At 34.2% G+C, this 23,438-nt stretch overlaps 1 protein-coding gene across 1 annotated transcript in view; it reads left to right on the plus strand.

The window, feature by feature from the left end:
* Window positions 1-23,438, plus strand: part of LOC144856161 (uncharacterized) — a 56,872-nt gene that overhangs the window by 13,398 nt on the left and 20,036 nt on the right. The window contains exons 18-79 of the mRNA XM_078714119.1: window positions 20-375; window positions 501-708; window positions 851-919; window positions 1,151-1,246; window positions 1,430-1,459; window positions 1,674-1,763; window positions 2,643-2,711; window positions 2,799-2,891; window positions 3,017-3,076; window positions 3,265-3,369; window positions 3,476-3,571; window positions 3,668-3,763; window positions 4,039-4,107; window positions 4,339-4,434; window positions 4,618-4,647; window positions 4,862-4,951; window positions 5,893-5,961; window positions 6,049-6,141; window positions 6,267-6,326; window positions 6,515-6,619; window positions 6,726-6,821; window positions 6,918-7,013; window positions 7,810-7,890; window positions 7,988-8,066; window positions 8,406-8,501; window positions 8,884-8,954; window positions 9,489-9,602; window positions 9,703-9,804; window positions 9,902-10,006; window positions 10,102-10,200; window positions 10,304-10,402; window positions 10,489-10,587; window positions 10,686-10,784; window positions 10,880-10,978; window positions 11,074-11,172; window positions 11,259-11,357; window positions 11,446-11,544; window positions 11,631-11,729; window positions 11,818-11,916; window positions 12,778-12,876; window positions 12,973-13,074; window positions 13,299-13,406; window positions 13,844-13,940; window positions 14,381-14,553; window positions 15,000-15,290; window positions 15,446-15,554; window positions 15,794-15,975; window positions 16,239-16,385; window positions 16,789-16,917; window positions 17,061-17,194; window positions 17,427-17,571; window positions 17,912-18,199; window positions 18,426-18,790; window positions 19,068-19,278; window positions 19,745-19,852; window positions 20,139-20,240; window positions 20,604-20,717; window positions 21,096-21,212; window positions 21,998-22,117; window positions 22,462-22,510; window positions 22,672-22,812; window positions 23,050-23,108. Of these exons, the coding sequence (XP_078570245.1) occupies window positions 20-375; window positions 501-708; window positions 851-919; window positions 1,151-1,246; window positions 1,430-1,459; window positions 1,674-1,763; window positions 2,643-2,711; window positions 2,799-2,891; window positions 3,017-3,076; window positions 3,265-3,369; window positions 3,476-3,571; window positions 3,668-3,763; window positions 4,039-4,107; window positions 4,339-4,434; window positions 4,618-4,647; window positions 4,862-4,951; window positions 5,893-5,961; window positions 6,049-6,141; window positions 6,267-6,326; window positions 6,515-6,619; window positions 6,726-6,821; window positions 6,918-7,013; window positions 7,810-7,890; window positions 7,988-8,066; window positions 8,406-8,501; window positions 8,884-8,954; window positions 9,489-9,602; window positions 9,703-9,804; window positions 9,902-10,006; window positions 10,102-10,200; window positions 10,304-10,402; window positions 10,489-10,587; window positions 10,686-10,784; window positions 10,880-10,978; window positions 11,074-11,172; window positions 11,259-11,357; window positions 11,446-11,544; window positions 11,631-11,729; window positions 11,818-11,916; window positions 12,778-12,876; window positions 12,973-13,074; window positions 13,299-13,406; window positions 13,844-13,940; window positions 14,381-14,553; window positions 15,000-15,290; window positions 15,446-15,554; window positions 15,794-15,975; window positions 16,239-16,385; window positions 16,789-16,917; window positions 17,061-17,194; window positions 17,427-17,571; window positions 17,912-18,199; window positions 18,426-18,790; window positions 19,068-19,278; window positions 19,745-19,852; window positions 20,139-20,240; window positions 20,604-20,717; window positions 21,096-21,212; window positions 21,998-22,117; window positions 22,462-22,510; window positions 22,672-22,812; window positions 23,050-23,108 (7,200 nt within the window). The remainder of the gene's footprint in view (window positions 1-19; window positions 376-500; window positions 709-850; window positions 920-1,150; window positions 1,247-1,429; window positions 1,460-1,673; window positions 1,764-2,642; window positions 2,712-2,798; window positions 2,892-3,016; window positions 3,077-3,264; window positions 3,370-3,475; window positions 3,572-3,667; window positions 3,764-4,038; window positions 4,108-4,338; window positions 4,435-4,617; window positions 4,648-4,861; window positions 4,952-5,892; window positions 5,962-6,048; window positions 6,142-6,266; window positions 6,327-6,514; window positions 6,620-6,725; window positions 6,822-6,917; window positions 7,014-7,809; window positions 7,891-7,987; window positions 8,067-8,405; window positions 8,502-8,883; window positions 8,955-9,488; window positions 9,603-9,702; window positions 9,805-9,901; window positions 10,007-10,101; window positions 10,201-10,303; window positions 10,403-10,488; window positions 10,588-10,685; window positions 10,785-10,879; window positions 10,979-11,073; window positions 11,173-11,258; window positions 11,358-11,445; window positions 11,545-11,630; window positions 11,730-11,817; window positions 11,917-12,777; window positions 12,877-12,972; window positions 13,075-13,298; window positions 13,407-13,843; window positions 13,941-14,380; window positions 14,554-14,999; window positions 15,291-15,445; window positions 15,555-15,793; window positions 15,976-16,238; window positions 16,386-16,788; window positions 16,918-17,060; window positions 17,195-17,426; window positions 17,572-17,911; window positions 18,200-18,425; window positions 18,791-19,067; window positions 19,279-19,744; window positions 19,853-20,138; window positions 20,241-20,603; window positions 20,718-21,095; window positions 21,213-21,997; window positions 22,118-22,461; window positions 22,511-22,671; window positions 22,813-23,049; window positions 23,109-23,438) is intronic.

Here is a 23,438-nt window from a genome sequence, read left to right on the forward strand (position 1 = left end):
ATTTCCAATGTTACTATAGGTGTTCCTCAGTCTCCATCTAATGTCCGAGGCAAACTGCAAGAAAGTGATGTTGTGTTCTTACAGTGGGACCAATCATCTTCCTATGTATACCGCTATATCATTGAGTATCGTACTCAATATCACGACTTAGGATGGCAACAGATTACAAAAGCACCTGGCAGTACAAATAGCACGTTAATCTATGTCCTACCAGGACTTGTTTACACATTCCGCATATTTGCTGAGAATGATAACGGTCGATCCGAGCCAAGTTCAGTGTCAAACATCGTCAGCACAGCCCCAGGAGCTCCAGGTCAAAATCCTAAAAACATTAAATTCAGTTTTACAGGAGACTCGCTCTTGATTACATGGAGTGTAAGTATGAACTTAAAAGTGTATTTGATTTTTACAGAACTTAAACAGAAGTTAATAAAAGATGTTTATAATCATCTGATGTTACATGTATTAATCCCCATTCCATTTTATGTTTACATTTTCAGGCCATTAGTCCACTCTATCAAGGACATTCAGATGCACAATACAACCTAACCATTACATCATCATCATCTCATCGAGTTTGGAAATACTCTTTGTCGCCCTCAACTACAAACTATGTTCTTAGCAACATTGATACTTCTGAAGATTTTTCTGTGTCAATTCAAACCGTGAATCCATTGGGATCTGGTCCACCACCAGCTAGTGGAGTTCGTAAGTCTACTGATTTCTTATCATTGTGTATTATGGTCTTTAGTTATGAATCGAAATAATAATACCAATTGATTTCACAAAAAAATCATACCGCTCCGAACAAGGTTTAAATTTAGCTTTTTCTTTTGTTGTTCTTTTTTAGTTGTTGTTATTCCTAAAGTTGATGTAGTGCCAACAGCAAAATCGGATGGCATACCAGTTACTGTGTCAGGTATTAATAAGCAATCACTTAAGCTATCAATATCAAGCCTGTAACCAAAAGACGGATTGAGGAGGGATTCTAGCACATCTCATAATGAGTTTTTACTCTTTTGTGGAAAAATAACCTTGCTTACGCACTACTACCAAATATAATGGAAATAATTATTTAAAACAAGATTTTAATTAACATTTGGGTCTTAACCCTGATTTTTACATAATCTATTTAATCTTATTTATTTAGAATCATCTGAATGTGGTATTCGTGTGTGTTATGGATTCTGCCCAGGTGTATATGAAATTGATGATAATGGCTGTTATACCTGTAACTGTCTCCCAGGTAACCGAGTACTCCATTTTGAAATAGACTTTAAACTGATTGAGTGAAGTGGTAATTGCCAGCATGTTGCATGATGAACTTTGCATGCTGAACTTACAAGCTCTTAAATACCTAAACTTCAACCTGTATACAGTTTATTACATAACTTATTCAATATCTTATTTTTTGTCTTTGTTGTTGAAGGTGCCACTTTGGAACCAGTAACAGAAGACGGTAGGTGAAGATTTTTAATGTTTAACAAATTAAAAACTCAACATTTTTTCTCTATCCACTCACATGCCAAATTTGGTAGATTGGTAGATTAACAATTACTGATTGAGGTTTCTTTTATGTTTTCAAATCTTCAAATCGTTTATTTGTGTACAGAACCTTTGGTTATGTTGGTTAATTGCGTGTTATAAATATCTGCATATTATTTTTTTTATAGGCAAATGTGGCTCGATTGTTTGTTACGCTGAATGTTCAAATGGCTACGCTACAGATGAAAATGATTGTGTAACTTGTGACTGTTTGCCTGGTAAGCACATTCACTTTTTAATTAAGCAGTGTAGCACCAACAACACTATTACCACACTGTTACCACACTGTTACAGTACTATTACAACAATGTTACAACACTGTTATAACACTATTACAACAATGTTACAACAATGTTATGAAAATGTTACAATACTGTTACAACAATACCACACTGTTACAACAATGTTACAACACTGTTACAACACTGTTACAACAATACCACACTGTTAGAACACTGTTACAACAATGTTACAACACTGTTACAACAGTGTTACAACACTGTTACAACAATACCACACTGTTAGAACACTGTTACAACAATGTTACAACAATGTTACAACACTGTTACAACAGTGTTACAACACTGTTACAACAATACCACACTGTTAGAACACTGTTACAACACTGTTACAACAATGTTACAACACTGTTACAACAATGTTACAACAATGTTACAACACTGTTACAATAATACCACACTGTTACAACAATGTTAGAACACTGTTACAACAATGTTACAATACTGTTACAACAATACCACACTGTTAGAACAATGTTACAACACTGTTACAACAATGTTACAACATTGTTACAGCAACAGCAAGCAACGGTGCTGCTACAACACAGCTATAGTACTGATACAGCACAGCTAGTACTGCTAAAGCACAGCTATAGTATAGTACTGCTACAGCACAGCTATAGCTCTGCTTGTACTGCTATAGCACAACTAAAATACTTCTCCAGCACAACTATAGTACTGCTACACACTGTAGTACTATTTTTCAAAGCCATATACAGTTTTGATAGTAATGTGTAATAAGGCAGAATACGAATGACATTAAATTAGATGATTATTTTCTTCATTAACTTTCAAAAGATGATGGTGCGACTGTTACGGATTTTGAGGTTGAAATGGTAACTGAAATAGCTGGAGAAGTAGACGGAGGTAAAGTAAAAATAATTGACAAAAAGTGCATGGAAGCTGATTTAATGTTTCACAGTGTGTAATGATCATATTTGTATATGCTTTCAGATACTGATTGTGGTGTTGTTATTTGTTATGGAATATGTACTGACGGTTACCTCCTAGATGACCGTGGCTGTTACACATGCCAATGCTTACCAGGTACTTTTACAATTTTGTTACTTTTCTAAAAGACAACATTAAATTAAAGTAAGTTATTTTTGTATGAATAAGAAAAAAACTACTAAAAGAATGCTAAATAAAGGCAACATTTAATATTTTAACAGCTCCTACCAAGATACCAGTTGAAGAGGTCACTCAACCTACGGATCAAGTTACAGTGGAAGGTAAGTCTCATTTAGTACGATCTTAAATAAATTACATGTTTGCCCTACTTGTGATTGTCTGCCAGGTATGTTTAAAAATCAGATGTGTTCCATTTATATCTTTCAAAAGCGGGTAGTGCGCACCCTAAAAGCTACCCCCTGAATCACATTAATTTTAAATTGATCAATGTCTGGCTGTTTATTTGTAGAAGACGATGAAGTTGTTCCAACCCCAGGGACTAAAGGAGTTTCATCTTCAGGAGCTGAATTTGAAATCGTAACTGAAGAGAGATATGAATCAGTCACTGTAGAAGGTAGGAAACCATTACAGAAATAACCAAATGTGTGCTGTTTTTTTGTAATTGTAAAAAAATAATCTTTTTAATGTATTTGCTCCGATTTATTTTTTTTAAATGTAAGAACCCGAGGATTGTGGTATCAGAGTATGTTATGGTTCATGCCTAGCTGGATATGCTAAAGATGACAGAGGCTGTTTTACTTGTGAATGCCTACCAGGTAATCATATTGTTAACATCATGACGAGTTCAGGTTATCCACGGAAATGCAACATGCACTACGTTAAAAATCTCTGATTTCCTTTTTTTATGTTAGAACCCGAGGATTGTGGTACCAGAGTATGTTACGGTTCATGCCTAGCTGGATATGCTAAAGATGACAATGGCTGTTTTACTTGTGAATGTCTACCAGGTAATCATATTGTTATCATCATGCCTCATTATTATAACATACTAAATTCAGAAACACTTGCGCATAAGTACACCATCTGTCTATTCCATCCATCTATTCCATCCACCTATTCCATCACCAGCTAGTGGAGTTCGTAAGTCTACTGATTTCTTATCATTGTGTATTATGGTCTTTAGTTATGAATCGAAATAATAATACCAATTGATTTCACAAAAAAATCATACCGCTCCGAACAAGGTTTAAATTTAGCTTTTTCTTTTGTTGTTCTTTTTTAGTTGTTGTTATTCCTAAAGTTGATGTAGTGCCAACAGCAAAATCGGATGGCATACCAGTTACTGTGTCAGGTATTAATAAGCAATCACTTAAGCTATCAATATCAAGCCTGTAACCAAAAGACGGATTGAGGAGGGATTCTAGCACATCTCATAATGAGTTTTTACTCTTTTGTGGAAAAATAACCTTGCTTACGCACTACTACCAAATATAATGGAAATAATTATTTAAAACAAGATTTTAATTAACATTTGGGTCTTAACCCTGATTTTTACATAATCTATTTAATCTTATTTATTTAGAATCATCTGAATGTGGTATTCGTGTGTGTTATGGATTCTGCCCAGGTGTATATGAAATTGATGATAATGGCTGTTATACCTGTAACTGTCTCCCAGGTAACCGAGTACTCCATTTTGAAATAGACTTTAAACTGATTGAGTGAAGTGGTAATTGCCAGCATGTTGCATGATGAACTTTGCATGCTGAACTTACAAGCTCTTAAATACCTAAACTTCAACCTGTATACAGTTTATTACATAACTTATTCAATATCTTATTTTTTGTCTTTGTTGTTGAAGGTGCCACTTTGGAACCAGTAACAGAAGACGGTAGGTGAAGATTTTTAATGTTTAACAAATTAAAAACTCAACATTTTTTCTCTATCCACTCACATGCCAAATTTGGTAGATTGGTAGATTAACAATTACTGATTGAGGTTTCTTTTATGTTTTCAAATCTTCAAATCGTTTATTTGTGTACAGAACCTTTGGTTATGTTGGTTAATTGCGTGTTATAAATATCTGCATATTATTTTTTTTATAGGCAAATGTGGCTCGATTGTTTGTTACGCTGAATGTTCAAATGGCTACGCTACAGATGAAAATGATTGTGTAACTTGTGACTGTTTGCCTGGTAAGCACATTCACTTTTTAATTAAGCAGTGTAGCACCAACAACACTATTACCACACTGTTACCACACTGTTACAGTACTATTACAACAATGTTACAACACTGTTATAACACTATTACAACAATGTTACAACAATGTTATGAAAATGTTACAATACTGTTACAACAATACCACACTGTTACAACAATGTTACAACACTGTTACAACACTGTTACAACAATACCACACTGTTAGAACACTGTTACAACAATGTTACAACACTGTTACAACAGTGTTACAACACTGTTACAACAATACCACACTGTTAGAACACTGTTACAACAATGTTACAACAATGTTACAACACTGTTACAACAGTGTTACAACAATACCACACTGTTAGAACACTGTTACAACAATGTTACAACAATGTTACAACACTGTTACAACAATGTTACAACAATGTTACAACACTGTTACAACACTGTTACAATAATACCACACTGTTACAACAATGTTAGAACACTGTTACAACAATGTTACAATACTTTTACAACAATACCACACTGTTGAACACTGTTACAACAATGTTACAACACTGTTACAACAATACCACACTGTTAGAACACTGTTAGAACAATGTTACAACACTGTTACAACAATGTTACAACATTGTTACAGGAACAGCAAGCAACGGTGCTGCTACAACACAGCTATAGTACTGATACAGCACAGCTAGTACTGCTAAAGCACAGCTATAGTATAGTACTGCTACAGCACAGCTATAGCTCTGCTTGTACTGCTATAGCACAACTAAAATACTTCTCCAGCACAACTATAGTACTGCTACACACTGTAGTACTATTTTTCAAAGCCATATACAGTTTTGATAGTAATGTGTAATAAGGCAGAATACGAATGACATTAAATTAGATGATTATTTTCTTCATTAACTTTCAAAAGATGATGGTGCGACTGTTACGGATTTTGAGGTTGAAATGGTAACTGAAATAGCTGGAGAAGTAGACGGAGGTAAAGTAAAAATAATTGACAAAAAGTGCATGGAAGCTGATTTAATGTTTCACAGTGTGTAATGATCATATTTGTATATGCTTTCAGATACTGATTGTGGTGTTGTTATTTGTTATGGAATATGTACTGACGGTTACATCCTAGATGACCGTGGCTGTTACACATGCCAATGCTTACCAGGTACTTTTACAATTTTGTTACTTTTCTAAAAGACAACATTAAATTAAAGTAAGTTATTTTTGTATGAATAAGAAAAAAACTACTAAAAGAATGCTAAATAAAGGCAACATTTAATATTTTAACAGCTCCTACCAAGATACCAGTTGAAGAGGTCACTCAACCTACGGATCAAGTTACAGTGGAAGGTAAGTCTCATTTAGTACGATCTTAAATAAATTACATGTTTGCCCTACTTGTGATTGTCTGCCAGGTATGTTTAAAAATCAGATGTGTTCCATTTATATCTTTCAAAAGCGGTTTGTGCGCACCCTAAAAGCTACCCCCTGAATCACATTAATTTTAAATTGATCAATGTCTGGCTGTTTATTTGTAGAAGACGATGAAGTTGTTCCAACCCCAGGGACTAAAGGAGTTTCATCTTCAGGAGCTGAATTTGAAATCGTAACTGAAGAGAGATATGAATCAGTCACTGTAGAAGGTAGGAAACCATTACAGAAATAACCAAATGTGTGCTGTTTTTTTGTAATTGTAAAAAAATAATCTTTTTAATGTATTTGCTCCGATTTATTTTTTTTAAATGTAAGAACCCGAGGATTGTGGTATCAGAGTATGTTATGGTTCATGCCTAGCTGGATATGCTAAAGATGACAGAGGCTGTTTTACTTGTGAATGCCTACCAGGTAATCATATTGTTAACATCATGACGAGTTCAGGTTATCCACGGAAATGCAACATGCACTACGTTAAAAATCTCTGATTTCCTTTTTTTATGTTAGAACCCGAGGATTGTGGTACCAGAGTATGTTACGGTTCATGCCTAGCTGGATATGCTAAAGATGACAATGGCTGTTTTACTTGTGAATGTCTACCAGGTAATCATATTGTTATCATCATGCCTCATTATTATAACATACTAAATTCAGAAACACTTGCGCATAAGTACACCATCTGTCTATTCCATCCATCTATTCCATCCACCTATTCCATCCATCTATTCCATTCATATATTCCATCCAAGTAAAATAATTGTACGCATGCTAGGACATTTCTTAACTTAACAGTTTTGGCGGAGTTCAGGCAATGACCAGTGACACAATATGTCTAGGTCGTAGAATGTCAAATGTTTTATTGATAGAAGCTGGAAATTAGTAGCACATAGTACTGTAAAACTTATAATCCAGTATTCATACAATCACAGCAGTTGCTAACTTTTTGATGCTCTTTTTTGGTAGACGTTCCAACTCAAGAAGCAGATGAAGTAACAGCAACGATTCAAAAAGAAGTTGAACAAGTCACTGAAGAACAAGGTAATATATCACTACATAAATAACCAGACCTGGGCTGTATGATATTATTTTGTTTCAAAGGAACAAAGGAATCAACTTGACATTTAAAGTTACATTAATGTTATTTTTATTCGCAGCTGCTCTGTGTGCTGGTTTTTACGTCATCTGTATATTTCAAAGAACCTGTGAGTTTGGTTATGATTTTGATGATGGTGATTGCTATGCATGTAAATGTAAAGAACAACCAGAAGGTAGGAACCTTATTGTTATCTCATCTGATAACCTTTAACATCAGTTGAATATTTCAGTGTAGGTTGGCCAATCATAATCCTGCTAAAATATATCTTGCAGTTCAACCAACATTAATCTCTTTTTTCAGTAGATATTGCGGTCGTTCCAACCCGAGAAGCAGATGAAGTGACAGCAACAATTGAAAAAGAAGCTGTACCAGTCACTGAAAAAGGTAATACACCACCTCCCGCTGTTTGATATTATTTTTTTCCAACACAAAATCAGCTTGACATTAAAGCGATGGTAACTGTTAACCTCTTTTTTTTCAGTAGATATTGCGGTTGTTGCAACCCAAAAAGCAGATGAAGTTACAGAAGTAGATGATATTACACCAAGTGCAGGAAAACGGTTGGAAAATAATTTAATTTTGTTTGTGGTCTATCAGTAAAGTACTCATTCCGTCAGTATATTTAGATGCCATATTTAGCACAACAATTCTTTTTTTGATAAATTGTTGTTTATTAGTTTTTTATTTATATACAGTCAACTCTCCCAATACCGGACACCTTTGGGCTGGCCAAATATGTCTGGTTTTCCAGAAATTCTGGTATTTGGAATGTATTTTTAATGGTAAAAATGAATTTGGGACTGTTTGGACTTTAAGAAAAGTTTGGTATTGGGGGAGTTTCCAGTTTTCAAGAGTCCAGTATTGGGAGAGTTGACTCTATAATTCAAACTCTATTTTAGATGTTTAATTGCACGTGATAATGCTGGTGGTGGATTCTCTCCCGCTTGTGACGAGAATGGCGATTATGAACCAATGCAGTGCCCTCCACTCGGAAAGTAAGTAACTATATGTAACTAAGTAACTACCAGAGTGTTTAGCTGGTACCTACATACATGTTGCTATTACTAGAACAACCATTGAAACATTGACAGTGAATGGAATGGCCTAAGTGAACTGTATAAGCTGTATCTACATATATGTTGCTATTACTAGAACACCCCTTGACAGTGAATGGGATGGCCTAAGTGAACTGTATAAGCTGTATCTACATATTTGTTGCTATTACTAGAACACCCCTTGACAGTGAATAGAATGGCCCAAGCCGCCCAACTGTATAAGTTATCTATTAAAGCATTTGATTAATCATTCAATAACTTTTCTATTTAATATACAATGACCAATGAGCATATTGTAATGTTTATTGTATATTTTTTGCAGCTGTATCTGTGTCGACACAGTAACAGGCGAACCGCTTGGCCCTGCATCGGGGACACCACCTTCGTGTAAAGGTAAATTTATTGACATTATTGAGTCAAACCATAGAGATATTATAGTTCACTATAATATCTCTATGGTCAAACAAAAAATTAAGTAAAATTCACTTTTATGTTTTGTAACATCGTACCAGGCCACAACGCTTCATCTTTTGTTTTGACATTCAAGCTTATACATAAGGAATGATAAGGAACTCTAAAGCTCTGTCTACACTATCAACCTATTTTGACAAAAATGTGATGTGCCCAAATATGGTAGTGATATGACATCATCATGTCCATATATGGACACATCACATTTATTTGTCACATAAAGTTTAATAGTGTAGATAGAGCTTTAGGCTTAGTTCGTTTCACAGGCCTGTTACCTGTTGGGCAGGTCACAACTTAAATATAAATAAGTGAAAATAGTTGGGAATTGTTTTATAGATGCAAATATTGTTGCACACTCAAACATTGTAATTTACTGAATACTTGATTTTTTGCAAAATATGATATAAAAAAAAGTAGTAGATGGATTAAAACCAATTTTTTATTTTTGTTTTGCAGCTGCTCCGTGTTCTGGTTTTACTGCCATCTGTAAATTTAAAAGAACCTGTGAATTTGGTTATGATTTTGATGATGGTGATTGTTACGCATGTAAATGTAAAGAACAATCAGAAGGTAAGAACCTTATTGTTATCTCATCTGATAACCTTTGACATCAGTTGAATATTACAGTGTAGGTTGGCCAATCATAATCTTGCTATATTATATCTTTCAGTTCCATCAACATGTTCACCAATTATATGTTCTAATTTATGTGAGCATGGCAACCAGGTTGATGAGAATGGGTGCGAAATTTGTGACTGTAACCCACCACCAGGTAAAATATTTTAATTGTGTTGGTTTATTGTGATACGGGACTTTAAATCCCACAATTATTTTGTGTGAAATACTAAATTGCATCTTTATATTGATAGACCCAACATGCTTACTTCCTGGTACCTGTTTAATCTACTGTATATATGGCCATGAAGCTGATGAGAATGGATGTGAAACTTGTCAATGTAAACCTCCACCACCAGGTAAAATATTAGGAAGTTATGTATGTTTTTAATGTTATTTTGTATGTCTCAAATTCTATTTGATACTATTTGTTTTAAATATGTTATTTTTTCAGAACCAACATGTCCACCATTTGTGTGTTTCATCTACTGTGAGCATGGCAACCAAGTTGATGAGAATGGGTGTGAAATTTGTGAATGTAACCCACCACCAGGTAAAATATTTTAAACAAATTATTTTTTTTTTTTATCAGATTAAATCTATTTTATGCAATTAAATTCTGTTTTATATAATTTGATTTAAATATGTTTTTTTAGAACCAACATGTCCACCATTTGTGTGTTTCATCTACTGTGATCATGGCAACCAGGTTGATGAGAATGGGTGTGAAATTTGTGCTTGTAACCCACCACCAGGTAAAATATGTTAAACAAATTATTTACCTTTTTAACCATTTTATTCTGTTTGATACTATTTGTTTTAAATATATTATTTTTTTCAGAACCAACATGTCCACCATTTGTGTGTTTTATCTACTGTAAGCATGGCAACCAAGTTGATGAGAATGGGTGTGAAATTTGTGACTGTAACCCACCACCAGGTAAAATATTTTAAACAAATTATTTACTTTTTTAACCATCCTATTCTGTATATCTCAAATTCTATTATACTATTTGTTTTCAATATTTATTTTTTTAGAACCAACATGTCCACCATTTGTGTGTTTTATCTACTGTGAGCATGGCAACCAAGTTGATGAGAATGGGTGTGAAATTTGTGACTGTAACCCACCACCAGGTAAAATATTTGAAACTATTTACTTCTTTTAACCATTTTATTCTGCATGTCTCAAATTCTATTTGATACTATTTGTTTTAAATATTTATTTTTAGAACCAACATGTCCACCATTTGTGTGTTTTATCTACTGTGAGCATGGCAACCAAGTTGATGAGAATGGGTGTGAAATTTGTGACTGTAACCCACCACCAGGTAAACTATTAAAAAAAAATTATGTTTTTTAAACCTTTTATTCTGCATTTCTCAAATTCTATTATACTATTTGTTTTAAATATATTATTTTTTAGAACCAACATGTCCACCATTTGTGTGTTTTATCTACTGTGATCATGGCAACCAGGTTGATGAGGATGGGTGTGAAATTTGTGCTTGTAATCCACCACCAGGTAACATTTTTGAAACAAATTATTTACCTTTTTAACCATTTTATTCTGTTTGATACTATTTGTTTTAAATATATTATTTTTTTCAGAACCAACATGTCCACCATTTGTGTGTTTTATCTACTGTGATCATGGCAACCAGGTTGATGAGAATGGGTGTGAAATTTGTGCTTGTAACCCACCACCAGGTAAAATGTTTGAAACAAATTATTTAACTTTTTAACCATTTTATTCTGTTTGATACTATTTGTTTTAAATATATATATTTTTTTTTAGAACCAACTTGTCCACCATTTGTGTGTTTTATCTACTGTGATCATGGCAACCAGGTTGATGAGAATGGGTGTGAAATTTGTGCTTGTAATCCACCACCAGGTAACATTTTTGAAACAAATTATTTACCTTTTTAACCATTTTATTCTGTTTGATACTATTTGTTTTAAATATATTATTTTTTTCAGAACCAACATGTCCACCATTTGTGTGTTTTATCTACTGTGATCATGGCAACCAGGTTGATGAGAATGGGTGTGAAATTTGTGCTTGTAACCCACCACCAGGTAAAATTTTTGAAACAAATTATTTAACTTTTTAACCATTTTATTCTGTTTGATACTATTTGTTTTAAATATATATTTTTTTTTTTAGAACCAACTTGTCCACCATTTCTCTGTTTAATATTCTGCAAGTATGGAAACCAGGTTGATGAAAATGGTTGTGAAATTTGTGCTTGCAATGCTCCTCCAGGTAAGAACAAGGCCAACAGCCATTAAGTCGCGTGCTACAATGCATAGTGATACCGGACCGACAGACAGACCGACATAGTGAACTATACTGACCGAAATTACTGAACATGTTTAAAAATGTTGAAATGTTTAAAAACATTTATATTTTTTTAATTTACACGTGCGTAGCCTGTCACTTTTGACGTGCTCGTATAACGTAATTTCGAGTTAAGTAAGTCAAGAAAACAGAAATCGGGCAAAAAGAGTGCGCAATAACATTTAACACGCAGTGCGCGCGCAAAAATCTGCGCAGTCATGGCAATTTTGTAAACGCTTAAAATTGCCTGAAACGTACTCTTATTTCATCGAAAAAAAATTTTGAAAATTTTAAGCGCGCGTACGCATGCGTTACATGCGCTACGCACGTAATTGTATTGCCATATGATGATTTATGCCCTGAAATTTATGAGTACCAAATTTTATTTAATTGTGATTCATGGTTGTGAAGATATGATTACAAACGTGATTTCGTTAAATCGTGCGTAGACCGCGTAATTTTTTATTGCGCATCGTGAAAACATAACCACATCGATTCCTGGCCATAAGGAATATTCTGTGAAAAATTGACATAGCAAGATTAAACTGATATCAAGATAAGTTCAGAAAGCGATAAAACGCATAGTGATACCGGACCGACAGACAGACAGACAGACAGACCGACAGACAGACCGAACCAGAAGTGAACTATAGAGTCGCGTCCACGCGACTAAAAATACATTTAGTCAACAAACATTCTGTTGGTAGCAATACTTGTATGTTATTTGAAACAAAATATGATTTTGTTTCAAAAAATAAAAAGTTGATCACAATGTCTATTTTTTAGAGCCAGCATGTCCACCATTTGTGTGTACAATCTTCTGTGAGCATGGCAACCAAGTGGATTCAAATGGGTGTGAAATATGTTCATGCAACCTCCCACCAGGTTAGTAACGCTGTCATTTGATTGGTCAATTACGCAATCCATTGAGAAATGTTTGACTTGGTGTATTAATAAATCTTGATTGGTTCTTTTTTTTAGCACCAACTTGTCCTCCAATCAATTGTGATCTTTCTTGCGGATTTGGCTTCGTCGAAGATTCAGAGACAGGTTGTGACATTTGTGAATGCTTTAATCCATTCCGTAAGTTTAGATTTATTTTTTATATAATTGTATGTCTCTTTCCTCTGTGTAAAGTTGAAAATCTCTTTTAATAAATTGTTATAAAATGAGTTTTTATTTTGCTTTTCTAGCTCTAGATAGATATTTAATTCCTATCCAACATACTCATTATATTCAAAATAAAACTGACATGCATACCTATGTAAACACAGTCATAATGCATTGATTTATTATCAATTTTATAGAGGTACCTGTTTGTGAGCCACGGACGTGTAAAATTGACTGTGGACCTATAGGGTATATTTTAGACCCAAATGGTTGCAGTACTTGTCGATGTAACTATATAGAAGAAGGTAAAACGATATAAACATCAATAACATTTGTAAAACTTAATGTGAATCTTTAATAACCAGTTTACACCAATTACTAGAGAAACTATTGATAATAAATGAAAACTTAGCGCTGGTGTCCCCCACCCACCCATGTGGAGCACATGGCGCTTTGTGCATTAACATCAATGAATAGCGACGCCTTCATGTTGGTTTAAAACTGTTCCGACTAGTGGAGCAACTGTTGCTGGTAAACTGTTCCATACACTTGAGGCTGCAACGTAAAAGATCTTTGACCCCACTGATGTTTGGCTCTACTCTCTTGAAAAAGGTTTAACAATGTATACAATCATGTGTCCAAGAAGTGAAATGAGAAATAATTATCCAGTTGAATATTGGAAATAAAATGTTCAACTTTTAAGAACTGCTTAATTTATGCTTGATTTGTTTTTTTCTTTAAGTTCCAATTCCACCACGTATTTCAAAGGTCTCCAGAACAAGATCAGTAGGAAAAGAACTGGAACTTCGTTGTGAAGCAGAAGGGACTGATGAACCAAGGTTTGAAAGCAATTAAAAAAATCATGCTTTTTTCATCAACTCTTCATTTCTTTATTGACAAACCCCCAATGTTGATCATAATCCACTAACCAAGCAGAGAAGTAACAGCATATCATAACCTTAATCAGGAGGTTAAGCTCTGTCTACACTATCAAACTAGTTTGACAAAAAAAGTGTAATGTGCCCAAATATTGTAGTGATGTGCCCAAATATGATAGTGATATGACATCATCATGTCCATATATGGGCACATACAGTTTGATAGTGTAGACAGAGCTTTATACTTCAATAGTATAAGATGAAGGTTTGAAAGCAATTTATGTTGTTTAAATAAAGTAATAATGAAGTCAGCTTTTCTCATGAAGAAAACCACTATTGATCATAATCCACTAACCGAACAGAGAAGTAACAGCGTATTAAAACCCTTTTTATTTCAATAGTATAAGTTGGAGGAAGGATGGAGTGACTATTACGGCAGCTGATGGCGTTAATCTTGATGGAAACACACTACGCATCGAGGAACGAAATGCCCATGATAATGGGATGTACCAATGTGTAGCAAGCAACAACGCAGGCACAGCCGAGTCGGCTCCATTAGAACTTCATGTTCCATGTAAGTGTATATCATGCTATTGATCAATTTTCTTTCTGATTATCTGATATAAAATTATTAACTTTACTTGAGCTTTCGCAGGTTCATTGACACAGTTTAATAATAATAACTTATATATATAGCGCACATATCCACTGAAAGTGCTCAAGGTGCTAGCGACCACATACTGTAGTTGGTATCTGATTTCTTTTATTTATACATTATTATCATATGCTTTAGAATCACGGGTCAGTCCATGGAGCTTGGAAACGTTATTGTGAAACCTTGTAGTTGGTATACCGCCATCTATATTAGAACCTTCAGATTCTCTAAACGATATTGTTGGAGGGGCCTATCATTCTTCAAATTAATCATAATTTGTTAGGTCAACATTTCGCTGTTTGTTTATGTGATTTACTCAAGGTTGTTGAATTTTTTTTTAATTTTTAAACAAATTTTTCCTACAGATATGGATAGTGTACCGTTTCAGCCTATTCTAACCCATGAGGTCACGTTGAACAATTTCACCAAGCTTCACTGTGACTCGCCGAATTCATACCCACCGCCTCGCGTATTCTGGAGCAGAGGGCGCTATAATAACCCATTGGTGTACGACAGTCGTGTCTACCAAGATAATGAAAATAATCTGGTGATTTCCAACATGAAAGAGGAAGATGTTGATGTTTACGTATGTTCTATCTTCAATGATGTCATCTTCAAGGCTCTCTACTCACGAGTTCATCGCCTCATTTTATCAGGTGTGTTTCAGCGTTGAGTAACATGTTCCCTTTTGTGTTTCCTGCCACTTAGTAGTTGTTTGTTTAATTGTTGTTTTTATGATTGGCAATAAAGAATAAGAAATAAGAATAAGAATGAAAATGATTGTTGCAATCTCAAATTCTTATCTTTTCAGATGATGAGCCTACATCACCTAGACAAGTAAAGCTTGCAACTGCTCTTCAGGACACTGTCTATGCAGCCTCTGGTGACACGTTTAGTTTGTGGTGCAGCCCTCAAGCATTGTAAGTTTTAAACGCATTATGTTCAGTCATACATTTATTCACTACAAAACAGAGTAACACGGGTATGACAAAATAGCTTACGCTAGTCCAGATCCACAAATACTACAATTAATACCTGTTAGATGTTTGCCCTACTATGACATCATTTTGTACTTTATACAAAGTACATTAATATAACAACCTAATACATCATTTATTTATAAAATATCTGGTTTTAATATTTTCCATTATCCTTTAAGCCCAACTCCTACAACGACTTGGGACAAGATTGGTGGCGCCATACCAGAAGCTGTGTTCACGAACGGTGGATTAAAAATGACCGTGTTCAACGCAGCGTATGAAGACTCCGGCAGATACAGATGCACATCTCAGAACGGTGTTGGGAATCAGTTTGAAGGATTTGTTGACGTCATCGTTGGAGGTATGACAAAAGATCGCTTGTATAAACTTGTTGGTGTTGCCAGTTTTGACAAAAATCCAATACATATAAAAGATAGAATGAATTCAGCAGAAAATTATCTCAAATGAGTGTATATTAAATCGAAAAAATCCTGATTTTCTAATATTTAATGTTTTGAGGTATGACAAAAAGATCACTTGTGTTCCCATTTTTGACAAGAATCCAATACACAAATACAATTAATTCAGCATTATAATGAGCAAATCGTGATTTAATTTTTTCAGATAAGCCGTCTTGGGTGGTTGAGATGCAGGATGTTGTTCTTTCTGTTGGAAATGACATTACACTGACCTGTGAGGCGGAGGCTGTACCAGATGTTTCATACGACTGGTTTTTCAATGGCCAGCAATTATCTATCTCTTATTTACCAAGTAAGTATAACGTTACAGGCTTCGATTATAACACTAAATTTAGGTACAGTTTATGGCTAGTTGTTGGGGAAACCTGGTTGTGGCATCATTTTTTATGTTTTTCACTGGTGAGCAAATATATCAGCATGTGCGTATTTAATTGTGGCTTCGATAATGAGGGGACCTGTGGCCGTATTCACCAATCACATTTAAGTGAGATATTTCACTTAAATATTAAGTATTCCACTCAATAAATATTTCAGTATTTCCCTTAAATTGTATTCACTTAGATAGGAGTTTTTTTTTTTATTTTAAGGGTGTCTCCCTTAGCCCAAGAGTAAATACGACCACTGGTATCTTTGTTGCGACAATATTCTTGACATTATATTAAGTTTTCACATCTTTACTTTCTTACAATTTGCAGACAATGTTCGTTTCCGGGACAATAGACTACAGATAATTTCAGCCAATGTAGAAAACCGTGGAGTATACACATGTAGAGCATCAAACGTCTTTGGTACTATCATGAGCAATGTTGCCATCAATGTTGTAGGTAAGAACGTACTTTGTTACAGCAAGTGAATACTTAAACTCACCAATTGAAGAATAATCAGTTAATCCTAATCTAATCCTCTTAACGGCTTTGACAGGAGAATGCTTTCAACAAATTGTTTAATCTAAATTTTAATATTTTAGAGTTTTCTCCACGAATACTTGAAACTTCAAATGTGGAATGGAGAGTGGCAGAAGGCAGCCATGTGGCATTACGATGTGAGGGTTACGGTGCTCCTGCTCCCACAACTACTTGGAGGACAGCAAATGGAGATGAGGTAAGCAACAAACATTACTTTTACAGTAATTGATGAGCAGATCAAACAACATCTTTTTCTGGTAACCTATGGTGCTATTATTGCATCAATTCAATACTCTTTGCAACATGTACAACATTAAAAATCCAAATATTTGAAACTACTAAGTAAGTAAGTTCAATAAAAGCATGAGGAGTAAAAAAAGCAAGATTACAAATTAACAATTTAAAATAACAATTCTTCTCTCTGTTAGATTGTTGCTGGTTACAAATTTGAATTTGTAGAAGGTGGCTATCTGGTAATACGTAACATTGAAGTGTATGAGGGTGGAGTGTACACCTGTGTAGTTGGCAATGGAGAATCTGAAGTCCAAATTGATTTCAATATCATCATAGAAGGTAAAATTATTTGTATATTTCAATGCACAATAAATTTGAGGTATCTTTATAAATGTGATGTGCCAAAAAATGGACACGATGATGTCATATCACTACCATATTTGGGAACGTCACACTTTTTTGTCAAACTAGTTTTATAATGTAGACAGAGCTTATAGATGATGATAACTAGTTTACAAAAAAAATGTGTCCAAATGTGGTAGTGATATGACATCATCATGTCCATATATGGGCACATCACATTTCTTGTCACATAAAGTTTGATAGTGTAGACAGAGCTTTAGACACATTTCGAATACATGTTACAAAATCTAAACTTTCTTTTTTTAATTTAATGCAGTCTCTGACAAGATTCAAATGGTCGTACTTCCATCATCTCGCACCCTTGTTGTCGGCCAATCAACAAGCTTCATGTGTCAAATCCGCTTTTCAACTACCGAGGTTAGAGACATTGTATGGCAAGGACCCGATGGACAGAATATTGGAGAAAATGTTGAGAATTTTGTTGTAGATGACGATAACACCCTGAATGTCTTGTCGGCACGACTGGAAGATGAAGGACCTTATTCCTGCTTGGCACGTACAGATCGTGTTCAGGAGAGGGTAACAGTCAACCTGTATGTGAAAGGTATAACATAATTTATTTTACAAAATAAATATTAAAATCGATGCTTATTTTCAAAGAATGTATACCTATAATAGTATAAAGAATTTAAATTAATGTGATTAATAGTATCTGTATTCTATTTAAACTGTGATAATAAAATGACACGCAACTCAACAGTAAGTTGTCCTCCAGTAATGCTGTGCTCAAAAAGTATATTTGATGATAATTTTGTTCAAATTCCACCCAGATGTACCACTCCCTCCAACTGCTGTCAAGGTGGAGAAACAAGAGGATCTGGTGGTGACCCTTGCCTGGTCATCTTCCTCTGATGGAAACTCTCCCATCCTCCGATACATTGTCCAGTACATGTCGCAACACGAGGAGTATGGTTGGCGAATACTGGAAGAAGTAGCAGGTCCATACAGTAGCACTGTCCTAAGTCTGTTACCAGGCAACCAGTACATGTTCAGATTGTTGGCAGAAAATGATGTCGGACGATCCGCTCCTAGCCTGCCCTCTAATCAAATTGAAACGGCGCCAGGTTTTCCAAGCCGCAATCCTGAAAATGTTGAAGCTAGGATCTCTGGCAGCACACTAGTGATTGTATGGAGTGTAAGTATTTGGTCTAAAGCTCTGTCTACACTATCAAACTTTATGTGACAAAAATATGTGATGTGCCCATATATGGACATGATGATCACTACCATATTTGGACATATCACTACCATATTTGGACACTTTTTTATCTAGTTTGATAGTGTAGACAGACTAATAATAATTGTTTTTGCTAAATACTGAATCATCAATTTCAATTGTCATTTGGAATTGGTAATTATTCAGAAGCAGATAGACTTATATACAGTATTTTGCTTCTTTTTTGTCTTGTTAGGCTGTGGATCCAATCTACTGGGGAAGCTCAGATGCTCAGTACATTCTTCAGATTGCATCACGTGACACAACTGAATCATGGGATGTGTTGCTACCAATGTCTTCCACATCATATGTACTTAACGATATCAATACATCATACCGGTACTTTGCTAAAATTCGCACTACCAATTCATATGGTAGTGGTCCGGTAGCAAGACCGTTTATATCGGGTAACGGTTAAAATGTTAAAATTATTTATGAATAATGATTGAAACGTAAAACAAATATGCTTATAAGGGATCATTTCAACTTTTTGTTACTGCAGTTGCTGGATTAACTATATTTTGTTTACTTTTTTAACCTTTATATGCATTATTTAATATTGGATAACCATACACTCTGTTTATTGCTTCAATCTTTTACATTAAAAAAAACAGTAGAATATTTTGACATGTTCCCTTTAGTTAAATGTATGATGTTTGTACAAAATGGAGTTTGTTTTTTCTTAATAATTGGATTTTTGATTAACTGGTTTTATTGATTTGAATTACTCACTTAAGACTGTCAACCAGTACAGTGTGATTTTAACTGTGTAAATTATATGATTAATATACATAAAGTTAAATCATTTATACAAAATTGGATTTTGCTTTTTTCCCCCTTAATAATTGGTTTTGATTTGAATTACTCACTTAGACTGTCAACCAGTACAGTGTGATTTCAACTGTGTAAATGGGTATGTCCTTGATTCTGATGGTTGTGAAACATGCCAGTGTGCCACCCCAACAGTACCTCCAACAGAAGGTATGTTATAAACATTAACATAATTTGCCACCAGCACTATCAGGAAAGTCTTCTACAGCGATATTTTTGCTTTTTGACAATCCGCCAGGATAGTGTCCTGCGTTTTTCTATGCTTGTTTTTGTTTTTATGTAATTTATGCTTTTTGTATTATTGTATTTCTTTCTGGGAAATGAATGAATGAATAATAGTAGCAGTAGATTTTTAGAATTTGAACCTTAAATTGTATGTACATGTTGGACTAATTGCTAACATTTATAATAAGACTAATCATAATAATTTATGTAGGACACGTAGCGTGTGTAACAGTGACGTGTGTTGGACATTGTCCTGGACGTAGAAAGGTTGATGAAAATGGCTGTCACACTTGTGAATGCGTTGAACAACAAGGTACCATTGTATTATGTATAAATCAAATCAATTTATCAATAAAGCTAATGTCCAGAAAGACATTTTATTAAAAATGTAATGTCTCCTAATGTCATATTATAAAGCTCTGTCTACACTATCAAACTAGTGTGATGTGCCCAAATATGGTATTGATATGACATCATCGTGTCCATATATGAGTACATCACATTGTTTTGTCACATAAAGTTTGAGAGTAAAAAGAAACTTTTTGATACCCAAAAGTGTTGTTATATAAACGTTTGGTATGTTTTGTCATCTCTAGTATGTATTAGACTGTATTTTAGAATAGGTTGCATTTGCATGGCTACTAACTGTGAGCTTCTAACATTATTTCTGTCTTAGCTCCAAGCTATGCACCTGTTGCGTGTGCTGTGTATGCATGTGTTGAACATTGTGAGTTTGGAGGCGTCATTGATGGCAATGGCTGCGAAACATGTACTTGTCGTCAACAAGAAGGTACCAGCAATTTTGTCTTTTTTTCATTTATTATTAAGCCATAAAAATATACAGAAATTTACAAGATAAATGAATTTCGTCATCAGCTATGGACACTAAAAGTAAACTCAATTACTATAGCCCGCAGGCCTGACAGTCCAAACTAAGAAATTCAAATATAAAAATACTATAAAGCTATCTAAGGCGGTATAAAGATACAAATGCACAAAAAAACATTGAAAATATAAAATTAGAATGGATAGCGTACAACAAAATGTTGCTTCTCACAAAATGTTTGTATTGAACAAATTCATGGGGTGGCGATGGTGAGATTAATACGTCCAATCAGCATCAGGTTACATAAGAACAATTGGCCAATGATGAGTGTTGTTCTTACAGGTCCGGAGTGTCCATCGTTGTCTGCGGAATGTTCATCATTGTATTGTAGTGATGGTTATCTGAAGGACGAGAATGGATGCAATACATGCGAATGTAACTATCTAGTGAATGTTACAGGTAATGATAACAAATTACATTCAATTTAATTGTTTTTTTAAATTTTATTTTTAAAACCAAAAACAACAGCAGAAACAAATCCGCCACTTACAGCTGGTTAAGAGAAACAAAGACAACTACAACAACTAAGAAACACAACGAAACAGATGAAGATTGGCATTAAAAATGTCGATATGGGGATGGGTCTGGACTAAACTATTTTAAGATAAACTTAATCTGTAATCATATTTAAGTATTTTATTTGAATCTGATCAAATTATATCATTAAAATAAACGAATCGAAATTATAAGTATGTTTTCTTCTTTACTATGATGTGTTATTTATTGTACACACTTCAACATTTTTTTTAACCAAGAGGTGCCCATTTAGGCCCATGGTTTTTTCTTAGGCGGTTTGTAAAATTCTTTTTCATAAAGCAAACCTTGCAGTGATTTATGTGAAAATAAGTCTCAACAGTGTTTTTGTCTTTATATTATATATTCATGATATTGTTGATTGATTGATTTACTTTATTAACCAGAGTCACACAAATACATACAATAAAAACATATGAACAAATTAAAAAATCAGTACAACAGTAAGACTTGAGTTAAAAGGATATCCCAAAAACTAAAATACTTATTTCCATTGGGGTCCAGAACACAGAGAAACAAATTGCACAGATTTCTTACACTAATAATAAAAGAAGAGATTAAAAATAAAAAATGTAAAGATTTAAAATGTTTAAAATTTGTATAAAAATGGTTTAAAAAAAAATTTAAAATACAATGTTATTACTTTATAGAAGATGGAGACTATTCAGGAGGTGTACAATGTCCACCGTTTATTTGCGACAAGTTTTGCTTCTTTGGATACGAGACAGATATGAATTACTGCAGAACTTGTTCATGTATGCCTGCAGTTGGTAAGATTTTTGCTTATTTAGTACACGTTACTGCAGCAACTACATGTTTATACTTTTTAAAACCGGTTTATGCAATGGCTTAACTACCTTTTTTTTGATAACCATACACACTGTTTATTACAGTGACTGCCTTATCATTGACCAAATTAAAATCATACACCATTGCAGTATCAAAATGTAGTTATCTGCAGTAACTTAGTAGAATAATTGTGACATGATCCCATATCTACATTGTAGTGATATGACATTATCGTGTCCATATATTTACTTGTTAATTTTGTTAGACATGAATTATAATGTTTTGTGTGAAATGCAATTATTTGATTTTTTTGTTTTTATTCTAGAAATAGACTTTGAAGAACAAGAACGATACAAGCAAGCAGAAGCTGGCAGGTTTGTTTTTTTAGATGTAAAAACAAAACCGGAAAAAATGTCCAAGAATACAAAATGGAACGGTCCAGACGCATTTTAAGTATCTGACCTACAAAATATCATTCTCGTATTACCGGGTTTTTTTTATGTTTTCATTACGCATATAAGGTTTTATCTTATAGGTGTCCACAGACACAGAGGAGGCGGCAGGATAGCGTTGATGCAATCCTAAATTCAGATTATAGGGTCGGCCCATTCCCAGAACCACCAGATTGTGATGAAGATGGTAACTTCGTCCAGCAGTCATGCACTGTAGAAGAGGGGTAAGACTTGTTGGTGTCTTGTTTAATGAAAGCATTTCATATGAGCTTCGGGACTACTCTACTCTTGACTATATATAATTCAACATTTATTAGTTTCTATCAATAGTAAAAGCAATACAATAAAAAAAGTGGTAATATATAATGAGACAATACAAAAATGAATAGAGGATCTTTCCTTTCACATTCCGTTCTTTCAATTTTTCTTCCTTCATTAGTTTTCTTTGTGTTTTTTTTCAGTTGTGTATGTGTAGACAAAATATATGGCTCAGCCACCCAGCTTGAATATCCAGAGTGTGGTTAGTACATGCTTAACTTATCATGCTTAACTTTATAAAGAACAAACAACGATGAGGGCGTATCCCTATATTTTGGTTGGAGCGCTGCCATGAACTTTCTCTTCCTTTTCTTTGATGTTGTTTTTCACAACGCTCCAAGACTTTTTGTGCTTTGCATTTTCATAACCATTAACTATGTATATCTATAGCAAGCCCATGCCAGGCACAAATGCGCAAGCTCAAGAAAGCAGTGTGGCATATCTTCTAGCCTTCTTTTAGCCTTTTATAATAATAATAATAAACTTTTATAAAGCGCTATTTACGGATGTCTCACAGCGCTTAAAGACCAAC

Source organism: Antedon bifida, chromosome 11 (assembly GCF_963402885.1).
Source record: "Antedon bifida chromosome 11, ecAntBifi1.1, whole genome shotgun sequence".
Classification (NCBI taxonomy): Eukaryota; Metazoa; Echinodermata; class Crinoidea; order Comatulida; family Antedonidae; genus Antedon; species Antedon bifida.